At 32.3% G+C, this 21,987-nt stretch overlaps 2 protein-coding genes across 2 annotated transcripts; both read right to left on the reverse strand.

The window, feature by feature from the left end:
- Positions 1-1,023: 1,023 nt before the first annotated feature.
- LOC134272566 (uncharacterized) lies at positions 1,024-6,961 on the reverse strand (the record flags this gene model as incomplete). The annotated part of the gene is made up of 10 exons (XM_062754790.1): positions 6,887-6,961; positions 6,654-6,776; positions 3,682-3,795; positions 3,282-3,359; positions 2,916-3,040; positions 2,606-2,692; positions 2,230-2,322; positions 1,952-2,065; positions 1,560-1,773; positions 1,024-1,179 (listed from the first exon to the last, which is right to left on the reverse strand). Coding segments are annotated over exons 1-10 (1,171 nt in total), but the record flags the coding sequence as incomplete, so codon positions are not given.
- A 6,164-nt stretch (positions 6,962-13,125) lies between these two features.
- On the reverse strand, positions 13,126-21,833 carry LOC134272568 (uncharacterized). Its single transcript, XM_062754791.1, has 13 exons — positions 21,767-21,833; positions 21,289-21,411; positions 20,845-20,958; positions 20,525-20,602; positions 20,216-20,359; positions 19,943-19,953; positions 18,427-18,544; positions 14,828-14,995; positions 14,649-14,734; positions 13,948-14,018; positions 13,730-13,845; positions 13,314-13,614; positions 13,126-13,207 (listed from the first exon to the last, which is right to left on the reverse strand). The coding sequence occupies exons 1-13, from the start codon at positions 21,831-21,833 to the stop codon at positions 13,126-13,128; spliced, it is 1,479 nt and encodes a 492-aa protein (XP_062610775.1).
- Between the last annotated feature and the right edge of the window lie 154 nt (positions 21,834-21,987).

The following is a 21,987-nucleotide window of genomic DNA, read 5'->3' on the forward strand; positions in this document are numbered from 1 at the left end:
TGTTATACGGATGTAACAAATTACTGGCCATAGGGATTTGAGTTGTACAATCCGATGACATTGATGTATTTTTTGGCCAACAGAATATTGAAGGACTACAAAGATCTGCAAGGCTTAAATACAAATGTTATATTATGTGAATTTATTATACCTCTACTGATTTTTTCCTATATAAAAGTTTGACAGTAAAATGTGAATTATTCCCTAGAAATATCTGTGAAAGGACGTATCCTTTGTGTAAGTCAAATGAGCTAATTCCTGCTTCGGAAGTTAATTCCCCGGTTATTCGTAATCCTCTTGATTGTACATGTACTTTGGATCGATCTAATTTGTTAATAATTCCCCATTATTCGTAATCCTCTATTTTTTACGTTTGTAATTTGTAATAAAACAGTTTAAAAATTTATCATTGAGAGAGTTAGCAAGATTCCAGTTCCTCTCGACAAGGGAAATAGTCATGGTCCTGGGGAACTTGAATCATGTTAACTACCCTTAATGCTATACTTTAACTGTGTACTAACGTTTCCAGTGCATTAAAGTTATAAAATAAGTATAAACACCTAAAAGCAGAACACATCCAGAAGCTAAGAAGAAGTTGAAATAGTTTTCCCGATTTTTGACTTTTTAAAACACTTATTCTGAGATATCGTGATGACCCAGTATTTATGAAATTAGTGGATACTCTTTATCCACGAAAATACATCCTCTACAAATCAATATGCAAGGGGTTCCAAGTACTTTTCCTTTTGTGCATATGGTAGCTTGGTGAAAATACGTCCCCACTTACGAGTAAAATTAAAGCAATCAACGAATATTGTTCCTAAGGGCATTTGAATTTGATTATTTGAATGTCAACCTGTGATTTACTTGGGTTTCTTTTTCTTGGTTGAGGGGTTAGAAAAAATTAAGAAAAGACTCTGTCGAATTATAATGTACAGAATGTACTGTATAATCAACCATAAATTAAATTAAAGCCATTTACTCATATGCATGATATTTTGAAGCTCGTTTTAAATACAGTACCTCTTTTTACCAAACATCCGACAGCAATAAGCTCATTATTTAGAATCCGTGGTTCTGTGCATACAACAACATCAAATTTATCCTTCAGAACATTATTTGTTCCATATCTGTATTCTTCTGTGGTGCCTGCATCCCAGTGCACTATCAACCATCCAGCTTTTTGTTATAAAAATTCACACGTTTAATTTCTTGATGAAGTTAAAACAAATAGTTTTTAATAGACCAGATCTAGACCTTAATTTTAACTTCCATGTTCATATCTTTAAACATTATCAAAATCATACGTAGACCACATCCCTATGATTTGCATAAAAAATATGCAGAAAGATTATGATTGAAAATACAATTTACAATAATTAATAGCTTGATTACAATAATTTTGGATTTTGTTTGTTTATGACTCTGAAGGTATTGTACTTTTATTTTAAAAAAGTCATTTATTCATGAAAAGTATATTTTGAAATAAACACTTTTCCACTTATGTAATGTCACTCACTTTGTCCTTTGGTTTAAGTGGCCTAAATATTAAAGCTTACCATCATTTGAATGCGCTACAACTGTACCAGGTCCAATATGATCTTTGTTTTTCCACACCCAGTCTGGACCTCTTTCCACCCTACTTCCTAATGGAGGCATATTGGGATTTGGCTCTTGAGATCTTATATCCATCTCATGTTTGTCATTCTCTGCTTGGATTTCATCCATTGATATAAAGACTGATTTCAATGAGCAGATATCGAAAATATCGTCCTACAATGAATCAATTCGAAAGCTTTCCTTTGAAAATCTTAAACATCAAGTTAATTGTTAGAGTAACACGGGTAAAGAATAAAGAATATTAAAGAAGGTTTGAATGATTCCCACAAATTATCAAATGAAATGTATAACAAAGTAAAGCCAAATACAAGTATGTAAATCTTGTTAAAACCTTATCCATTTCAGTGAACTCCTTTTCAGGTATAACTTGAGACATCAGATCTGCAATTGCTTTCTTATCTAATTTATCTAAACTTGTTGAAAAAGTAACCAATTCGGCAACACTCTGAAATCGATAAAAATTATATTGTACTTAAAATATTTATCCAAGTAGAATTATCGAAATTTTCATTGTTAGTAGTGGATTATGCCATCAGAATTCTATTTTTAAAATCATTTAATATAACATACACATCATTGATGCATTTTAGATATTGAAGTTAGTTTTACCATATTTTTCGAGAGTTTTGCAAACTGTTTTGCCTGATGTGGAAGAACAACCTTTCCCCCTCTGGAATGAGCAGACATAAATTCTAAATTCGCCTGTTGAAATTCAAATATATACATATTTCAATTTTTGTACTTAAAAGATACACCACATCTTAAAGCTAACAAATGTATCACAAAAATTCCTGCTACTTTGATGTTTTTGGCGGCTATAAATTTTCAAAACAGTCCAGAAGTATTAATTATATTTTTATTTTCAATTACATTCTTGTTAAATCAAAAATTTTCTCTTGATTCATATCAAATGTTCCATCATCCATGCATTCTTTAAGAGTGAAATTAAACAAATGAAAAAAAAAAATAAAGTAAGCAGTGCTACCATGTCTGGATTATGACCAACGGGTATACAATAAATTGGATGAACACGTCCAATATTTCTTGCCACCTGATACAAATAATCTCGCACCTGAATGTATAAGCCAAATTATCTGTATCTAGTTTAAATAACTAAGGAAAATCAAAACTCATTTATTTAGTGATTAATTCATAATAATAATTAATACACTTAAGTGTACATGTTTAAAAATAAAATCTTTTACTTGGGAAATAAGATGAATACATTGATATTTTAGTTAAATTTATTTTTAAAATGCAAAAAAAAAAAAAAAAAAAAAAAAAAAAAATCAAACCTCATCGGGTCCTCGTATAAACCTGTCGCCTGAATAAATCATGGAAGTAAAATCCGTAGGTCTGCCAGCAGAAATAAGAATGAGACGTGGATGTATATGGAAATGTCCCATTATTTTGCAATAACCTGAACATTATAAATGATACGTTAAAATAGACTGCCATTTAAAATGTTCTCTTTAAAACTCATTAAATGAAAATTAAGAATTTATATTGACAAAAATTTTATGCATCGCAAACTTTTCTTTGAAGAAAAATATATTTTCTTTATTTTAGTTTTTTTTAAAGTAAGAAAATCATTTATGTTTAAAATTTTCAGAATACAAAGGACTTAATTGTTATCATAAACTAGAGAAAAGAAAAGCAACCTGCGCCGTTAAAAATTGCCCCCTCTGATAGAATAAAAGCTGCCGCAAGAGGACAGGGACCGCCATATTCTGCATCATCTGAAAAAAATGCTGTTATTAATAATAAATCTATAAAATTCATTTTTGTAGGTGCCCTGCAAAACTTCACTTGATGTAGTATACATTTCAAACAAAAACTTATCTCAAATAACTTACTAAGGATTGAAAACATATCGGCTCTACGATAAAATGTCTATTTATTTGATTATTTTCTTTTATTTCGGGAATAAGTCAAGAAGTATTTTAGCAAGAACAGTCTTATGGTAGTTGTTATATAAGTACTCAGAATGAATTAAAAGGAAACATATGACCAAATGACATTTTGTAAAAAAAATATCAGATGATTTGTTTTGAGATTTACCTATGCAGTGCTTCAATCTATTGTATTTATTGGAGTAGTAATGCTTAAATGTTGTCGTTCTGCCGCAAATCACCACAGCAACATTTTCATCCATGCTTGGATATTTCGCATATTCTGAAATATTAATTCATATTTTAAAAAAAATTAATATGTAGGAGACACATGTACCATAAGTTATTTGATGGAAAGAAAAATTGCTTATTTACGCAGTTATGATAAGGCTGTCCGAAGGCTTAAAATGCCGTAAAATATACATTTCATTTTGAGCTAGATTTTCATTTCAATATGTATTCCTTGATTGAAATAGCAGTCAACCTGAGATAATAATTTAATCAGGTATTAGAAGAAAGAATTTTTGTGATGTCACATGACTGTGTTGATCACGTGACGGAGATTTATGATATTCCTAATTGTTGCACAAAAATCGCTTCGGCACAAGTGCAAAACAAAAATCTTGTGCAAAGTTTGTTACATAGATCAGTTTATCGTGATCTCTGGTACATATAAAGTGCTGGGGGCAGGTTTAAATTTTACTCTTTAAGAAAATATTTTACGAGAAATGGAACTTACCAACATAAGAAGAGGTATTTTCCACTCTTGATCGCAATTTATACAAAAATGGATAAACTACAAACTATCCCCCAGCAAAATTCAGTTAGAGGACATACTTCTCTTGTAGATTTACACAGAATATCTTCAATTTGTCCTTGTTTATCACTTGTGCCAGTCCAATATAAACACGGTTCATGAATTCTAACTCTGTCTTCAGATGTGTAAGGGGAGCGTTTCACACATAGTTTTTGGTTATTGTTTGAATATGTGCATATCGGACAAGCGAAAGGAATAGGGATATTTAAATTTCAAATGTTCAACATAACAGCACATTTGAGCTTAAAAAACAATCCTAACACTTGAATTAAACAAGTCCCCAAAATAAATCTACATGCTATGTAAAAATTATGACACTTTCCCCGTCATGTCAGCTCAAGTATGCAGTGACTTGACGTCATATTCTATTATGACGTCATATCTAGGTAGTTCAGAGAAGTTACTACAGTTTGAACAGTTTGATATTTTAAGGGGAGCCTTATCCTAGCTGCGTAGGCTGGTGAAGTTTAAAAATTCCTATTAATTTGTGAGAAAAATTATGTTGTTCACCTGCATATTTGACTTTTTTGTTATCTTCTGTACTTATAAATTAATAAATTTTGCAAATAAACACTGAAAAGGGTGCACAAGAGATCTTATCTACTCCTCTAATACTACACTTTATTCAAGATGATGTCCGTAAACTATATTTAGATTTCACTCTGATATAGTAAGTATCGTACATAAAATTAAAAGTCTACTTCAATTTTCTGAAAACAGCTATGAAATAGCATCAACGTCAGTATGGTGCCGTTTCCGGTTGGCGGATCTAAGCTACTGGCAAATTTTAGTGAAATGACAACAAACAATCGATTATTTATTTCATAAAATGTCATCACTGTTTTATTCAATCAAAACTTGATTTCAATGAAATAAAAGAAATAAGTTGTGATAACCGATTAAAAAGCGAAAAGTGCAAATTAGTTTCGTCAATCACCAATCTTAATTTTGACGGAACTTCTAGAACATCATGAAATAGAGTTATCTCCCTTTTGCTACAATGTTTTAATCAAGAAATAATTGTAAATAATGTAATTAACGGGATATTTGATTAAATAGTTTTACAGCAAATGATGTTACATCAATTTAGAATAAATAAAAACAATAAGTTGGCAAAAACGAGCAAAGTATGCTTAAAACTATCAGAAACATATTGTCGCCGGGAAAGTCACTAATATTTATTAATACAAGGATTATATAAGGAAACAAATGGCAATTGATCATCGCATATTAAATTAAAAGTATTCAATCTAAATAGGTTGCATTTGACCAGCGAGGAATGTCAAGAGTTGACGAGCTATGACAGGTGTAAATATTATTAGTACAGGAAATATAAATATCGAAAAACTAAAATATATGTAGTTCAGCTGTACATATATATTTTTCTTATGAGTTTATGGGTAAAAATAGTATTTTCCTCACTGAGACCATCGTGGCAACGAACCCGACGTACAATTAGTACTTTGTAATAAATTAACTTGTTCACAATAACAGAGAAAATTTAAGAATAAGGTATTGTTTAAATATAATTAAATCTGTAAAGTTATGTGCTTTAAAAAAGACATTTTGGTTCTTTTTTTTCTAAAAAAAATTCCTTTTGTGTTAATTACTCGGCCTTTTTACAGGGGGGGGGGGGGGGGGGCAAAAGCTAATTTTACACGTTTGTTTATGATATGTACATGTATGGTCCTTATTATATTGATATGTAAAAAAAAAAAATCCCCCCCCCCCTCAAAATCATAATCCATAACATTGTATTAGGTTTCACATAAATGTCAAATAAAGAATTATTTAATTTTTTCAAGTTTTCACAAAAAGTGGGTGGGGATGATGACGTACATCTACTGCAAATGGTAACTACCCCGGTATATAAAATTTCAATTCCCCACACTTGCGCAGGTGTTTATCTAGTGTAATTAAATAATCAAGAACGTGCTGTGAGTGCAAGCAATCTTAAACTGATGCAGGCTATTGACAGAAACATTGATGATACAGAATTTCTTCAACTTCGTTTAATGTCAGAATTTCGTAAATTATATGGTTGTAATAATGACCTATTTACAAATATAACATTTCATTAGATCGTAGTTTGGCAGACGTTTTTGACCTTAATTTATAGCAAATGTGACTTCGAAATGTTTTGTCATTTCTTTGACCAATACATTTGGCTCACACCGAACATGTCAATCACCATAGGTATAACATGGTGAGGTTTGAGTTAAATTTTACACGTGTGATTGTTCCTCATGAATTTAGATCTAGAGTTAACATTGTACAACGAGGGATTTTGAATAAGCAGAAGAACTAAATAATATCACAAGTACCATCCATGATAGTGCAAAATGTCTCTTTCATTTGAATGAAGCCTTCTTCTCCCACATTAGAGGACGTGTCTAGTATAAATATATTACATGCCCCTCTCCCTTGTTGATACCTTCGTTCACGATCTACAACAAATATATCACCGATCTACAACAAATGTATCTTGAGATAATGAATTCATCTACACTACAAGAATTACCTGGAGGAAATGCTCATTTAATGTTTTTAAACTTACTTTTTATGGCATTGATTGATGATTGTTGTCGCCAAAATTGTTGTGCATTTTCCAAGGCATAATCCATGCTGCAAAGGAATATATGCATTGAAATACAAAAACTTATATGTAATCTAATGACGGTTTCAATATACATGTACATACATTTATCATGGATTTTGATTGATTGAAAGTCAACGCATGTGTAACAAGGACAAATAATTTTTTTTAAACAGAATTTTATTTTAATTTTAGCCTTATTTCCTGTTCCACCATATTATTTAGGAGGGGGTTCGTTTACTTTATAATTACTCAATGGCATAAAATCATCTATCAATTGGGCAATAGTATACTTTTTTGGTCTGTTCTCTTTGAGAATTTTTTAGGACGCCACCACTTGCGGTTGAGGGCTGCAAATTAAAACCTGTGTTCCGCACCTACAACCTTTAAGCAATGGGGTTGTTTTTGTGTCGTTGCCTGCTGCAAAAGATAAACCTAGGCTTAAATATGCTCATTGGAAGGGCCAATTTTCACGTCTAAGATTGATTGAATAGTAATTATTGCAAATAATTTCATTTATGTGACATGTTCTTGTTTTATTATGTTATTATATAACAGTGTCTGTATTGTACATAGCTTTATACTAAGCAGCTATTCGGTTCTTTTATCGAACTAATTTTACCCCTTTTCCTACATCTAAATATGGGTTCAACCAATCAGCAAAGCTCTTATCCATCACGTGATCATTATTGATCCGTTTACCAAAAGAGAAAGCATGGTTTATTGAACTGCTGAATTTTTCGAATTTATCCCATATTTCCCACAGAAAATCCTACAGCTTTTGTTGTGATACCATTTTGAAGATTTCGGACGATGTGATCTGCTTGTTATTTACAGAAAAACGTCTGTAAAGTGAGTTTTTGTTACGAAATCGGCCTTGTAAAGTTTACATCCGGGCATTAAGCATGCTGAGGAGTTCACAACTCAGGACGACCAAAATAATTTACATGTGATTTTTACATGGATATTCTATTACTACGAGTCGTCTGGGGAATAATATGGTCAATTGAAGTAAATTTGGTAAACGATCGATAAACAGTGTCAGTAAATCTACAGTGGTGTAAAATATGTAGTAAATAATGTCGGGCTCGAGATCCCGAAAACTCTTACATGAACTATGTCAGCTGTAAACATAGACCCTTCGCTGTAGGTCTCTGCTGTAAACAATAATATCCAATTACATTATAGACCTGACAGTGTATAGACTTGTTCCTGGGAGGTTTTTGCAACTGGCCGTCAGTGATTCACCTACATCGTTAATCCTAACACCATGATCAAGCCTGGAGATTTTATCAATCACACCGGTAATTTCATTCCTTTAGGAACTTTTGCCTATTTACGGTGATTTGCAATTTGCTGAGCTTTGAAAATGTGCATCTATGTGATAACATCATTTTTATTAATTGTCCATCCAAAATATCACAAGACAGTTTTGCTTGTTACATTCACCTTGGCCGGGGAATAAGAACCTGTTTGTTACAGTGGAAACCCTTCGCTTCTTCAAGGACTTGAATGTCAGAATCATCTACACAAACCAGATACTGATGAGTGAATATAAACAGCTCAGCAGTGACGAGTGTTACCTTTTTACAAGTTATGAGATCTCCATTGATGCTGATGTAGTATTTACTTGACACTCCTGCATTCCCAGTATAAAACAGGCCAGTATTGTATAGTACTTCTGATGAAGTCATGTGTTATCCATTAAAACTAAGTTAGCTAGCTCATAATAAAAGGCTCAAGTTTTTTGGTTCCTTATATTATTTTGCAATATTTTTACCAATACAGGTATCATACTTGGTAACAAATCCTGCGTTTCCTCTTAAGAGTTTGAACAATGAATGATACTTATACGTTGTTCACGGAGCCAAAAATTTTGTTTGGAGTTAGTTGCCTATGTGATGTTGGTACAATATTGCCATTATATGGGTACACAAATCTTATTATGTATGATTCAAATTTTCAGTTGTTGAATCAAGACATAGTGTACGTGGGACCACATACACATTTATCACATAAACTGTGCAGGTCATAGGCACAGCTTGTATATATGTAGAATGATTAACATAATTTAATGCTGATATAGTATTGTTGCTAAGGGTGCACACCATAGTTTGAGGTGACCTTTTACTGAGAATTAGTGTAGAAGTGAAGTCCACATACACTACTTATGTTTACCATGCAAACCCACCACTGATTTACACGTTATGTTGTATTTTATGGTTGTGAAGGACCATATTCACATTTATTTCACTGACACATGCACATTTATTTGGTTGACTCTTGTAGGAACATATACGCATATTTTGTGGACATGTGCAGAACAATATGCATATGTATTTTGTTGACTTGTACAAGACCATGTGCACATGTATTAACCTTTTGACTCATGAAAGATAATATGCAAATGCATTTTGTTGATCTGGGCAGAATTATATTCACATGTATTTTGTCGACTCATGCAGAACCATACATAATTATGCCAAATTCACATACATTTTGTTTTGTTGACTTGTACACAACCATATGCACATGTATTTTGTTGACTTAGTCACTTGTGCAGGACCATATGCACATGTATTTTGTTTTTGCTGTCTTGTGCAGGACAGTATATGCACATGCAAGTTGTTGACTCATGCAGGTCCCTATGCACACATATTTTGGTGACTTGTGTAGGATCATATACACATGAATTTTGTTGAACTGTGCAGGGAAAAAATGTGCAGGACCAGATGCACTTGTGTTGTTGACTTGTGTAGGACCATATACACACGTATTTTATTGCATTGTGCAGGACCATATGCACAGTAATGCACTTGTGTTTGTTGATTTGTGTAGGACCATATACACATGTATTTTATTGGATTGTGCAGGACCATATGCACAATAATGCACTTGTGTTTGTTGACTTGTGTAGGACCATATACACATGTATTTTATTGGATTGTGTAGGACCATATGCACAATAATGCACTTGTGTTTGTTGATTTGTGCAAGACCTGCATGGTATTACATAATGACATACAAATTTTGTTGACTTGTGTAGGACCTTATACGCATGTAATATGTTGAAATGTGCAGGACCATATGCACTTGTGTTTGTTGATTTGGGCAGGACCTGGATGGTAGTGAATAATGACATACATTTTTGTTGATTGTGTAGGACCATATACACATGTGATCTGTTTTGCTGACTTGTGCAGGACCATATGCACTCATGTTTTCTTGATTTGTGCAGGACCATATGCACATGTGATGTATTTATAAGTCTTGCAGTACCTGCATGGAACTGCATAATGACATACATTTCTGTTGACTTGTGTAGGACCATATACACATGTAATTTGTTGACTTGTGCTGGTCTATAGACAAATGTTTTTGGTTGTCTCAGGCATGACTATATGCACTTTTTCTGAAGTGAATCCAGAACCATAGGTATCTAAAATAAGTGTGCAGAAGTGTGTTTTGAATAACATGCATATTTGGCATTATCATGTTCTCCAGAATCAATCAATGCACAAGTTTATGATTTATAAGTTAACAATTTATTTGCAATACATATTTAAATATATATTTAAAATGTTTAATAATGCATGTTTGCTATCTTTCTTGGTAAAATAATGTTATAATGAGAATAATTTATGCTGTATATATGTAGACATATTCTCATGTTGGAATTTACATAACCTGTTATTCCCTGTTGATGTATTGCAGTTGTGCAATACCCAAAGTAAAATAATTATGCCATTCTCTAAGAATTTATCTTGCATGTTCTGATTGTTCAGTTGTATAGAACATGGCTCAAAATATTGATTTAGATCAGAGCACTTGATTTAAAAAAAAATGAATATCATATACTGGATAGTAGTTTACACTTTTACTTTTCCAGAGTTACCCATCCCACCAAATTAGAAACAGACACTATCCACACTGGGTAACGCTCGCAGAAGCTATATAGGCCATGTGGAAACAACAGTCAGAAATCAGATACGCATGCACAGACAACACAACAGTGGACAAACAAGTGCCCATTACCAAGGACATTGCCTCAACATAGCAAAGTATTGTGGCAACAGCCACTTTAAGTTTGGGTGGTGTATTGGTTCATGTTTCTTGGGACTGCTCTATCAACAAGTCCATTGAGTAAGATAATATCATGATCAAATGGTTTTTCACTTAATTCAATAGTTTCTGTAAAAAATATATATATCCTAATTTTGAAATAATGATTTTTATACACTTCATGTCTTTTTTCAGTGCATGAAACAAACTTTTGTCAATTCTTCTGAAACAGGGGTTATAGATATGCAGCAGGGCCCAAAATTTTAAATTCCAATCACTTTAACTCAATTGAACAATGCATTTTAAATATTGTGGTTAAAACTCAAAAAAAAAAACAAAACAAAAAACTTTCATCTAAAAACTAACCTTATTCAGGATAAAGAGACTCATTTGAATATTTCAAAGCTTTGATCAAGATCTAGTAAACTGAAAGTCATGTCAGAGGGATATTTACAAGTTTTATGTCAAAATGAAACTTTCTAGAAATCAAATAAGACCTAGGGTGATCCTAGGATCATCAATATATATATATATTTTTTTTAGATGGAAAAAGAAAGAAAATGGTAAAATTACAGGCCCTTTAAAAGATACACATTTTCTTGAAATCATATCTCCTATAATAGTTGTTCTACAAAATATGAAACAAAGGGTGAATACAGTTCATGAATCATCTCTATAATCAGTCTCTGTAGAGTCTCTTATTTGAAATGTCTCTTGCTGACATCAGTTACCAATAGTATGTCAGATAAGCGTTATACCATATGTATGACATTATCTGTATTGTCAGATTCCGCTTAATAGCTACATTACAGCTTTTCCTTTCTTTCAAGCAGATCTATTTCATTTTTCATGTTTTCAGAGAAAACTAGCAATGTCTCTCTATATTAGAAATAAGTTATTGTAATTCTCAGTTTGCTGTTCATTCTATCCAGGAAATAACATATTACCTGGTGTTTGAAAAGTGTTTACAAAACTTTTAACCATAAGAAAAGACCAGCTGGGATAGGATACAATATTTATAAATTTAAATTATGCAATAGGCTGAAAACACCTTGTGTAGCAGGGACCAAGCCAGAAGTTGTCTGTTGGTTCCGTATACATGTACCTATCCTCACAAATTCAAACCCTCAGTTTGGTAATCTGTTTTTCTCTCGAGTGGTCAGAAGTTGTCTGTAGTTAAGAGGAACATTTTTTGGAACATGATGTAAGTTTGACATCTCGGTTGACTGGTCAGAAGTTGTCTGCAGTCATGAGACACATTTTATGCAGCATGGTATATGTTTGACACCTTTGTTGACATCTTCAGAAGTTAACTGTCTGCAGTCACTAGGCATATTTTTTATGCAGCATGGTGTATGAATAGCAACTTTGTTGACTGAACAAAAGTTGCCTTCAGTTAAGAGCCACTTTAATGTTGCATGGTGTTTTTTTGATACCTTTGTTGACTGGTCAGAAGTTGTCTGCAGTCAAGAGGCACATTTTGATGCAGAATGGTGTAAGTTTAACAACTTTGTTGACTGCAGCATGGTGTATGTTTGATACCTTTGTTGACTGGTCAGAAGTTGTCTGCAGTCAAGAGGCACATTTTGATGCAGAATGGTGTAAGTTTAACAATTTTGTTGACTGTTCAGAAGTTGTCTGCAGTCGACAAGGTCAGTGTTCATGATTATAAATTCCCATTTTGCTTTCTGGTTAATATTTACTACAGACAGGTGTTTTGTATACTTTTTAAAATTATTTCATGTTTTGTCCTTTGTAATGTTTTCACTCAGTGTTATTGGATGTTTCTTTTTCTTGTTCACAATAACTATTGTATTGTCTTTTGAACTGAGTATATGTCAATTTTTTTTAAAGATGTTTAAATGCTTTTGTATTAATCATCCTGTTGAGGAATTTTGCGTCTCCTGCCAAGACGCCTTCGGGTGGGTGGATAATTTAATAAAATTTTAACACAAGGCTTGCATAAAAGTCATACATTTATTACTTTAATGATGAATATCAATTGAACCAATTTCTAAATCCCTGCAATAGTGGATAAGAAATTTACATACAATCATTTTAAATTCGAAATGTATGAAACACTATAATTCACACGACAAACACAAATCACGATGAAAAGTATTTTTAAAAATTCTTTACTAGTCTGTAACAATTTTGACTTCTGATTCCTCTCTTGTCGTCAAATTTATCTGTATACCTTTTGCCATGACTACTCTGTATCTAAAATAAAACATTTCTATTTGTTCAGAAAGATGTTATAGATTTATTTTTAAATCGTTATCAATTTCTTTTTCTTTTTTTTTTTTACAACGAATTTTTCACTTACGTGTTTTCTTCAATTGTAACAATAACAGTAGAATTGGGATTTCGTTTATAACATCTGTTTATTTTGTCATTAATTTTTCTCGGATATGGGTTCCATTGACCTTGTTTATCTTTCCATAGCCACTGATCTGATGTAGAGAAAGTTAATGAATTTAACATCCCATCAGCCTCTACATCCGTGGATTTGTCTTCACATTTGTCGTTTTTGAAATATTTCCCTTTAGGCATTGTTAAGAGAGGAAGTCTAGCACTGGGGTTTTGACACATCTTGCTGTTAGCATTATTTGCAGATGCACATGTTTCTAGAAGAAAGAAAACGAAATCTCAAACATCAAACTTTAAAAGTAATGATATAGAAAATTTTTTTAAACATAGGTTAAATATATAATGTCAGAGATTTGTTTTTAAGAATTGAACCTTTAGAAGAAGAACTTTCAGAGATATCCACTAAAGAGTCCTTGACTGAGAAATTCAATTCGGCCTTTCTAGTTTGATCTTGGAGGTACTCAACAGCTTCCGGAGAAAATGGGTCGCTATATCAGTACAAAGACTTATAAAGCAGCATTGTTAAAAAAAGATTTTGAAACACTGAAAGCAAAAATTTACATAGCTAGGACAATGTAACTGATAATCACCAGATCTGTAAATCATATTTCCCACGATATCCAAATCTGTTTTCAGTTTTTTGTCCGTTATGCCATCTCACCTGTAAAAAAGGAGGCAATTAGAAGGTCTTGTTTTCGATTTTGGATTACGCGTATGATTTCGTCATTCGAAGTCACTCATCAGTAAGGGGATTTAATGTTTCTAATAGGAAAAAATTTCCATATTCAGATCATCTACAAATACTATAAATTCTTTGAAACTTTACTTTCAGTTCAATTAATATTTGAATGATTGATGGTATGTTGTTTATATCCCTCTTAAGAAATATTCACTTATATGGAGACCCGCCACCACTTACTGAAGGAGAGCTACAAATTTTGTCCTATACTTGGCACTTAGGGCCATTGAGCAGTGAGGGATCTTTTTCTGCCAGTACCTACTGCGACACGGGACCTCGTTTTATGCGGTCCCATTCGAAGGACCAGTCTCCTCGTCCATTAGTGGGATTCGAACCTGCGACGTTAGGTCTGACTCCTTACTTCGCGATTCTAGAGCAGACGCTCGAACTACTGCTCTTCGCTGGCGACTTAATTAATATTTGAAGTATTGGTACAACTACAAATTTTTGACATATAAAAATATTGTTCAGCTTTATATCACAAACTTTTAATTAAGGACGTTGGCAATTTTGGCTCAATAAAGTATAATAACATCAATATCATCAACGCACATGAACAATTCTATTTCTTTTACATCTGTAGACTGATCCAATACTTCTGACCCCAACATCCTTGTCTCCATCTTCCCAGTCTGGACCTAGAGTAAAATTTATGTATATATAATTTACTAGTAAATAAATTGATTAATATATTAATTGTAAGTAACTGATCATGCTTAATATCTAATTACCTCTTTTGACAAGACAGCCAGTGGCAATCTTTCCATTTTTCGTAATTCTAGGTTCACTGCAAACTGTAACATCATATCTACATACATGTATATTTTTCATGTATGTTTTAGATCTGTATGCGTAAGGACACACCGAACCAGTATCCCATTCTACGTATACACATATATCTGAAAGAGAATGCAATTCAAATTTAAAAAACTAAATACTAAATTTAAAAATGACAGTATCACTTTTAGTTTTGAAGAGCTAGTGTAAACCTAATGTACAAAATGAGATTTTACAACCAGTTGGTAATCACGCAAAAATCGGTTGAGGAGAGAGAATTTTTGACAACAGCAACGGTGAAATATGGTGTCAGGAGAAAAAGCGCATTGTGTTTACCGGTCACATCAACAGCGTGTCCTTTGTTAGGCCTTGCAACAAAGAAATTCATGTCAACTCAATATAAAAATGACGACCTTTTTATATGAAAAAGCTTTTTGTAACAGCAGATTGTATGTGCATGAAAAAGCCTAGGCGTTGTGTCGAATACATAATTTGAGCCAGGTTGACTCTAAAAACCCTTGTATCATCAATTTATTTGCCTATAAGTTATACTGCTCGAGATAATGGTACATGTACTAGCATATACATGTACATGTACGTACACAGTAGAAAAGTTGAATTTATCACTTTTTTCATAGTTTAGTTGTTAGATTGTCTATGACATAAATTGAAGTAAATGTGTCAAATTTCGTATCGCCCTTTATCAAGAATTCAGTGGGACATTTCAAATCAAAGTGAATAACACTCCATTATAATTCTTAATATTGAATTAGGAGATTTTTTAATGAAGAAGTTTACGAATAAGTTCTGGTTCATAGGAATACAAAAAAAGGTCTGCTAATAGTGTAGCACAATTAGTATCTATGAAAAAAAAACACTCTCCAAAGCTAGTAAAGACAAATAAATAAAAAAGTCAAGAATCTCTGAGATATTAATCAGTTATCATTTATAATGAAACAGAATGGATCCAAAATATCCTCAATATTTCAATGTGACTACATTAAGTAACAAATGAATGGCATGCTTATGGTCAAAAGATTCGTGTTATTTTCTTGTAAAGTGTAATATGCACTGTAATTTAACAAAGTAATTGAAATTTATTTAATTTTGTTTTCTTAAGGAGATTAATGGTATTCATAATTGTTATGTTAGTAAATCCAAAACAATTGTAATTTAAGGAGGTTGAGGGTCAACAAAGTAACCAACAGATATAACTTATTTTTCAGATATATCTTCAGCTGTCAACCATCTAAATGATGGTTGACAGCAAAGAAAAATGTCAAATATTTTAAGTTTGAATTTCATCATTTTTAAAAAATATCTTTATATTGAGCTCTTCTTCTAAATAAGATCTTTATTGTCTAAAAATGGCCAAAACCTTCCAGCCCTCTTAATGTATTACATTTCACACTAATTGACCCATTGCCTGGAGCAAACCAGTCTTACGACCATGAATTTTGCATTGAAAATAAAGGGTTTAAAAAAAGATTGTTTTTTGTACTTTCCTTACAAATTATACCACTCTGTTCCTTATTTGACTAAGTTATATTTATTTATCAGTATTAAAGGAATTTATTTCTCAAATTAGAGAAGTCTGTTGGCTCCTTTCATTTACTAGATCTTGACCTTAACTCAAATTGTATTTGCTGACAAAGTCATTATGTATCGACAATAGAAGTAAGGAAATGTTGAACTGAAAGACGGGACTGCTGATGTTCTTTTTTTATCAGCTTGTTTATCAATAAAAATATTCTAACTATAAAAAAACAGACCTCTTAATTTTTTTTTAATGGGTTCTTATCTGTTTTAATGACAACATCTATTAATTTAAAAAAAAAAAGAGTTTATTAAAGAAAGACAGCAGTGATTGTTATACGGGGAAAGGGCGACAACTTGCATAACTGCAGAGTAGCTGTATAGCGAGCCTCTAGTGGGCGGGGAAAAGCAGCATCATACATAACGGGTTCTCAAACTAAGCTTCTTTCTTTCTGTTAACACCCAGCCCTCCAGATACAGTGGAAAGTTAAGACAAAGAATTTACAAAAAGAATTGACAAAACATTAACAGACCAATGCTGAGGGCAAGAAAGCAATCCGTAGTGGAGAGGACGAAAGTGACAACTGGTAGAGGAAAACGCGGGTTGAGGGAAAAGATCGAAGTCCCAGCCGCTAAACAGCAGAAAGCTGGCCCACCAGATGACAAAGCAGAGGAAAACAACACGGGTGAGGAAGTTTTACTAAATTTAGATGAAGCTTGTTCAGAATTACCAAATACAATAATAAGCGTTTAACTTAATGATTGTTTGGGTTACAATGTTTCGGAAAATCTGAAGCAAAAAATAATTGTGGGAAATTATGTGGCGCAATTATTAACAAATACAAATCTGACAGACTCTCAAGAAAAAAAAATGTTTTCAAAAATGGGGAATTGGTAACTAAAACAAAAAATGAAAAGAAGATACACATGTAGATGATATAGCTAAGTGGACGGATGCGTTCATAATATACATGGGAATTTACGTTACTGCCCATCCAGCAAAGACTGTGATTTTAATCAGCGTCCGCCGTTTCCCGGGGTTTTGCTGATTATGGATGTTGACTGAACAGTTGAAGTTCAGATATGTGTTGAACAGTTGAAATAATAACGAGTTGAAGTTTGGTATTTGTATTGAACAGTTGAATTTGAACATTGAGTTGATGTTGTGAGGCGAAGGTTTTTGTTTCTTAAAATCCAAGTTCAAGCACATAAAAGAAGTGTCTCGTCACAAAGAATACACCGGTGAAATATTAAATCTTATTTATTAACCATTCAAAGTATAACCAAGAATAAAAACTTTCAGATGTATGTCAAATTGAAAGGTTACAATCAAAGGGTAAAGATAAAAGGTTAAAACATTTGTATAGATTTCCAGTGATGGTTGCAGAAAAGTGGGTTTTGAACAAAATAGACAGTTTATAATTTTCTTATATTTAAAAAATATTTTAGGAATTTATTTTTTCTTACTAAAATTTGTCCTAAAATATATCCCAATTCAGGTAAGCATTTGTATCCCTTTAAATCATCTCCCCTATAAGTCCAAGATTCAAGATTTTCAAAAGTTTATCAAACTTTATCACTTAAGGGGCGGTGAGCCAATACTGTCGGTACGTCTGGAAAGTTCTTCTCACAAGAAAGCATAGCACTTACATGTAATTTTCAAAAAAAAAAAAAATACACAAGTTTAAAACTTTTAAAATCAAACTTAAAGAAAGGTTAATGGTTCAAAATTGTTGAAACGCGAGGAAAGCTTTTGTCAATGCAAAAAAAAATATACAAACCATTGAATTTTATGGTCAACGTAAAAAAAAATATACATTTGCAAATGATTCAATTTTCAAGTTAAAGGTAAGGAGGTCAAATACAATGGTACTGAAGTAAGAGCCTTGTCAGGAAATATACATGTATGATATGCAAGGCATAGGTTCGACTAATTTAAAGCTAGGAACAAGGTTAATTTTTGCAAACAATTAGACAAACAGCCAGACGAACAGGACAAAAACCATATGAACAAAACGTCCGATTACGGAGCATAGAAAGAGAAATACCAGATCCGGGTTACTTCCCACAGGTATACAAAAAATTGGATGCAGTCGTCCAATGCTTTTAGAAAAATCAAGCATGCGCTTCTTATCCTAAAAATATATCAGGAATACATGTAGGTAGTAGATTTATATAATTATGAAATAAATCAATGAAAATACTTAAAAGGTGCTTGGACACAAATTTGAAGTAAATATTTTCTCAAATATTTGGTATGATATAACGACTTCTTATTTGTTTATATAACATTTCACACGGAAACATAAAAATAAAGCACACTTATTGTATCTGTATTGTATCGTGAAATTACGAATTTTGGGACGCTTTTAACTGAAGCATTTTTGCACACTAACAAAGTAAACATTATCCTTAATACTTTAGATAAGAAACACAAAGGGGCCGCATTGCTCAACTGAGCACATTGGCAGATTAATTGATTTACTTTGAAAAAGTATTGATATGACGAATTACAGTTTTGCTGCTGAAAAAATATCTTAAAAGGATTTTTCTTGTGTACTTGTGTAAATATTTGATTACCCATTATGGCCCAACCCTAAATTGTTAAACTGTTCATGATTTGAACAATCTACACTACCAGAGAATGCTTCCATATAAATATGACCAATCACAGTTCTGCTGTTCTCTAGAAGAAGATTTTTAAAGGTTTTTCCTAAGTAATCATCTGTAAAACTTTAATCATCTATTGTGACCCACCAAAGTTCTTAATTTGAACAAAACTGAATCTACGTATTCACATTCTTGGGATGTTTCCATATAAATTCATGTATGAGCATTCACATATTTCCTGTTCTTGAAAATATTTTTAAAGATTTGTCCTAACTATTCAAATGTAAAACTTTGATCACCCATTGTGGCCCGATCCCATCCCGGGGTCATGATTTGAACATAATTTAATCAACACTGCCTGACTGAGAATGTGTCCACATAAATATGATCAATCACAGCTTTCTTGTTCTCAAGAAGAAGATTTCAAAACATTTCCCCATGTATTCATATGAAAATCTTTGATCACAACCCTACCCTACAATCTGAGGATGGTTTCATATATCTGTAAGTGGATGGCTTTACACTTCCTGAGAAGTAGATTTTTTCCCCCAATATATTCTATATTAAATTTAATCACTCATTGTAGGTAGTGAATTGAACAAACTTGAATCTACACTACCTGGCGATGCTTCCACGTGAGTTTCATCTTTCCTGGCCCAGTGGTTCCAGAGAAGACGACTTTCTAAAAATGCCAATAAATTTTTACCTATTCATAATTAACTCCCATTGGGAGAAGGTGTAGCCCTTCATTTGACATTCCAACACACTTGAATTCCCTTTACCTATGGATACTTTGTAGCAATTTTGATTAAAATTAGCCTTTTGGTTCTTGAGAAGAAGTTGATATGAAAAGTTTATGACGACAAGTACGACAGCAACGACAACGACGACAGGCAACGGACACATTTTATCAGAAAAGTCACCTGAGTCGAGGCTAAAAAGTAGGATTTTGTTGTGTATTAATATAAAATATTTAACTATAATTCATAAAATACAGAGTAGAAATGTGAGGAAGCAAAATGAACCCACCAATATTTTCAGTCCTTCCTCAGTGATTTTTCAAACTGAACACACCCGTAAAACGTAAATTGTTTTTTAAACAGGGCAAGGGCTCTGTTATTGTTAATGTTTACGTTTTATCGGGTTCGTTAATTTGTTTGGAATTTATTACACATGCTTATAGCAGAGTATTTAACATTGTACCTCTTCAGTTTCATAAGCAGGTGAGTCCTCAACATCACTAATGACAGTAAAATCAGTGGGTCTACCGTCCGAAATAAGAATTATTCTTGGATGAACATGAAAATCTCCTATTCTTTTGGTATGCCCTATTAGTGAATGACACAAAAGGTAATTATGGCAAAAAAATATTATTAGAATGTGTTTTCACAGTCTTTTGTGCTGTGTGTGCAGATTATGATAAATAGACAACAGTTGTAATATTAAATAATAAAGAATAATTTTATTAAAAAATGTCAAGGTAAAAATGGTAGAAAAAACCTTACCTACTTCACTAAATAAACACACTTTTGCTAAGGTAAATGCTGCTATGAGTGGAGTCAGTCCTCCAAATTCAACGGCATCTAATGAAAAAAGAAATTTTGCAATAGCATTCAGGGCTTTGTGCTTGAATTAAGGGAAATTTCTGTATTTCTCATGTGAACTAATTTTAAAATTTTTGCATAGAGAATACACAGATCTTAGTTAAAAAAATATTAAGCAGAATTTAGAGTTTTACAATAATGCCGTATGTAGACTATAATTACAAAAAAGATTCACGAGATTCAGGAAATCTTGCTTAACAATGACTGTTCATGTAAGTTACCTAGGCAATGCTTTATATCTGAGTAGTGGTTTGAGTAATAGCGTTGAAATTTGGTGCTTCTTCCACATATTATAACAGCTACATTTTCGTCAATATTTGGACAATTTGCGTATCCTTAAATAAAATAATCCCCAAAACGTCTTATTGATTCATTTTTTACATGATACATTTAGTTTTCCCCAAATCAATTAAACAGATAAGTAAAATATTAAGAGAATCTCTCTATGTATAGTAATTATAAGAGCAAGCATATCAAGACAGACTTCACTGCATTATTCGATGGTGCTTCAATAATGAACAAATACACGAGGTTTCTGACATACAATTTAAGAGCTGAACATTTGAAATACAAGAAGCTATCATATTATGCTCTTGATTGCCCTATCCAGGTGACTAATTCTGATTGAATCACATGGCATACAATATTTAAAAATACATCTTTACCATCAATGATAGCGCCAAATGTTTCTTTCATTTCTTGAAAACCTTCTTCTCCAAGACTTGAAGATGTATCTAATATAAATATATTGCATGGCCCTCTTCCATGATGATAGCGAGATTCATGATCTTGAAAAGAGAAACTTTTTCTTCTTATTATTCAATTCTTATAACATAGCATAAAACGATTGTAATGAAAATTAAAGAATTAAAGTTTGTAAAAAAAAAAAAATCATTGGCATGTATTGTCAAAACCTTTCATACATACATGTACATGTGAATAAACATAATTGCTATCTTAATAAAAAGAAAAAAAAAAGAAGTTCACAACTCATGAATATCAATGTAGTGTATCATTAATTTTTTACTTGCACTCTGACATATGTAAATGCATGATAAAAAAAATCATTTCCATGAGAACTAATAATTTCTATCAATATATCAACATAGTTTCTTTTCAAGTAATTGTGTTCAAATTGCCTACTTTTCTGAGCTTCATAAAAAGCTTGTTCTTCCCAAAGTTCTTGTGACTCTCTAAACCCGGAAGCCATCTACCTAGTAAAAGTGGAATTAGGAGCACATATAAATGTTATTGGTGTATATTATACATTGGCGTTATTTCAAAGTCAAGTAAATTAAAGTTTTATAAATGCACAATCATAATCATGATCTTGGGGTTATTTCTTCACAAGCAACCCCCCCCCC

Source organism: Saccostrea cucullata, unplaced genomic scaffold (genome assembly GCF_032062105.1).
Source record: "Saccostrea cucullata isolate Sc308-1 unplaced genomic scaffold, CSIRO_AGI_Scuc_v1 ctg8500, whole genome shotgun sequence".
Classification (NCBI taxonomy): Eukaryota; Metazoa; Mollusca; class Bivalvia; order Ostreida; family Ostreidae; genus Saccostrea; species Saccostrea cuccullata.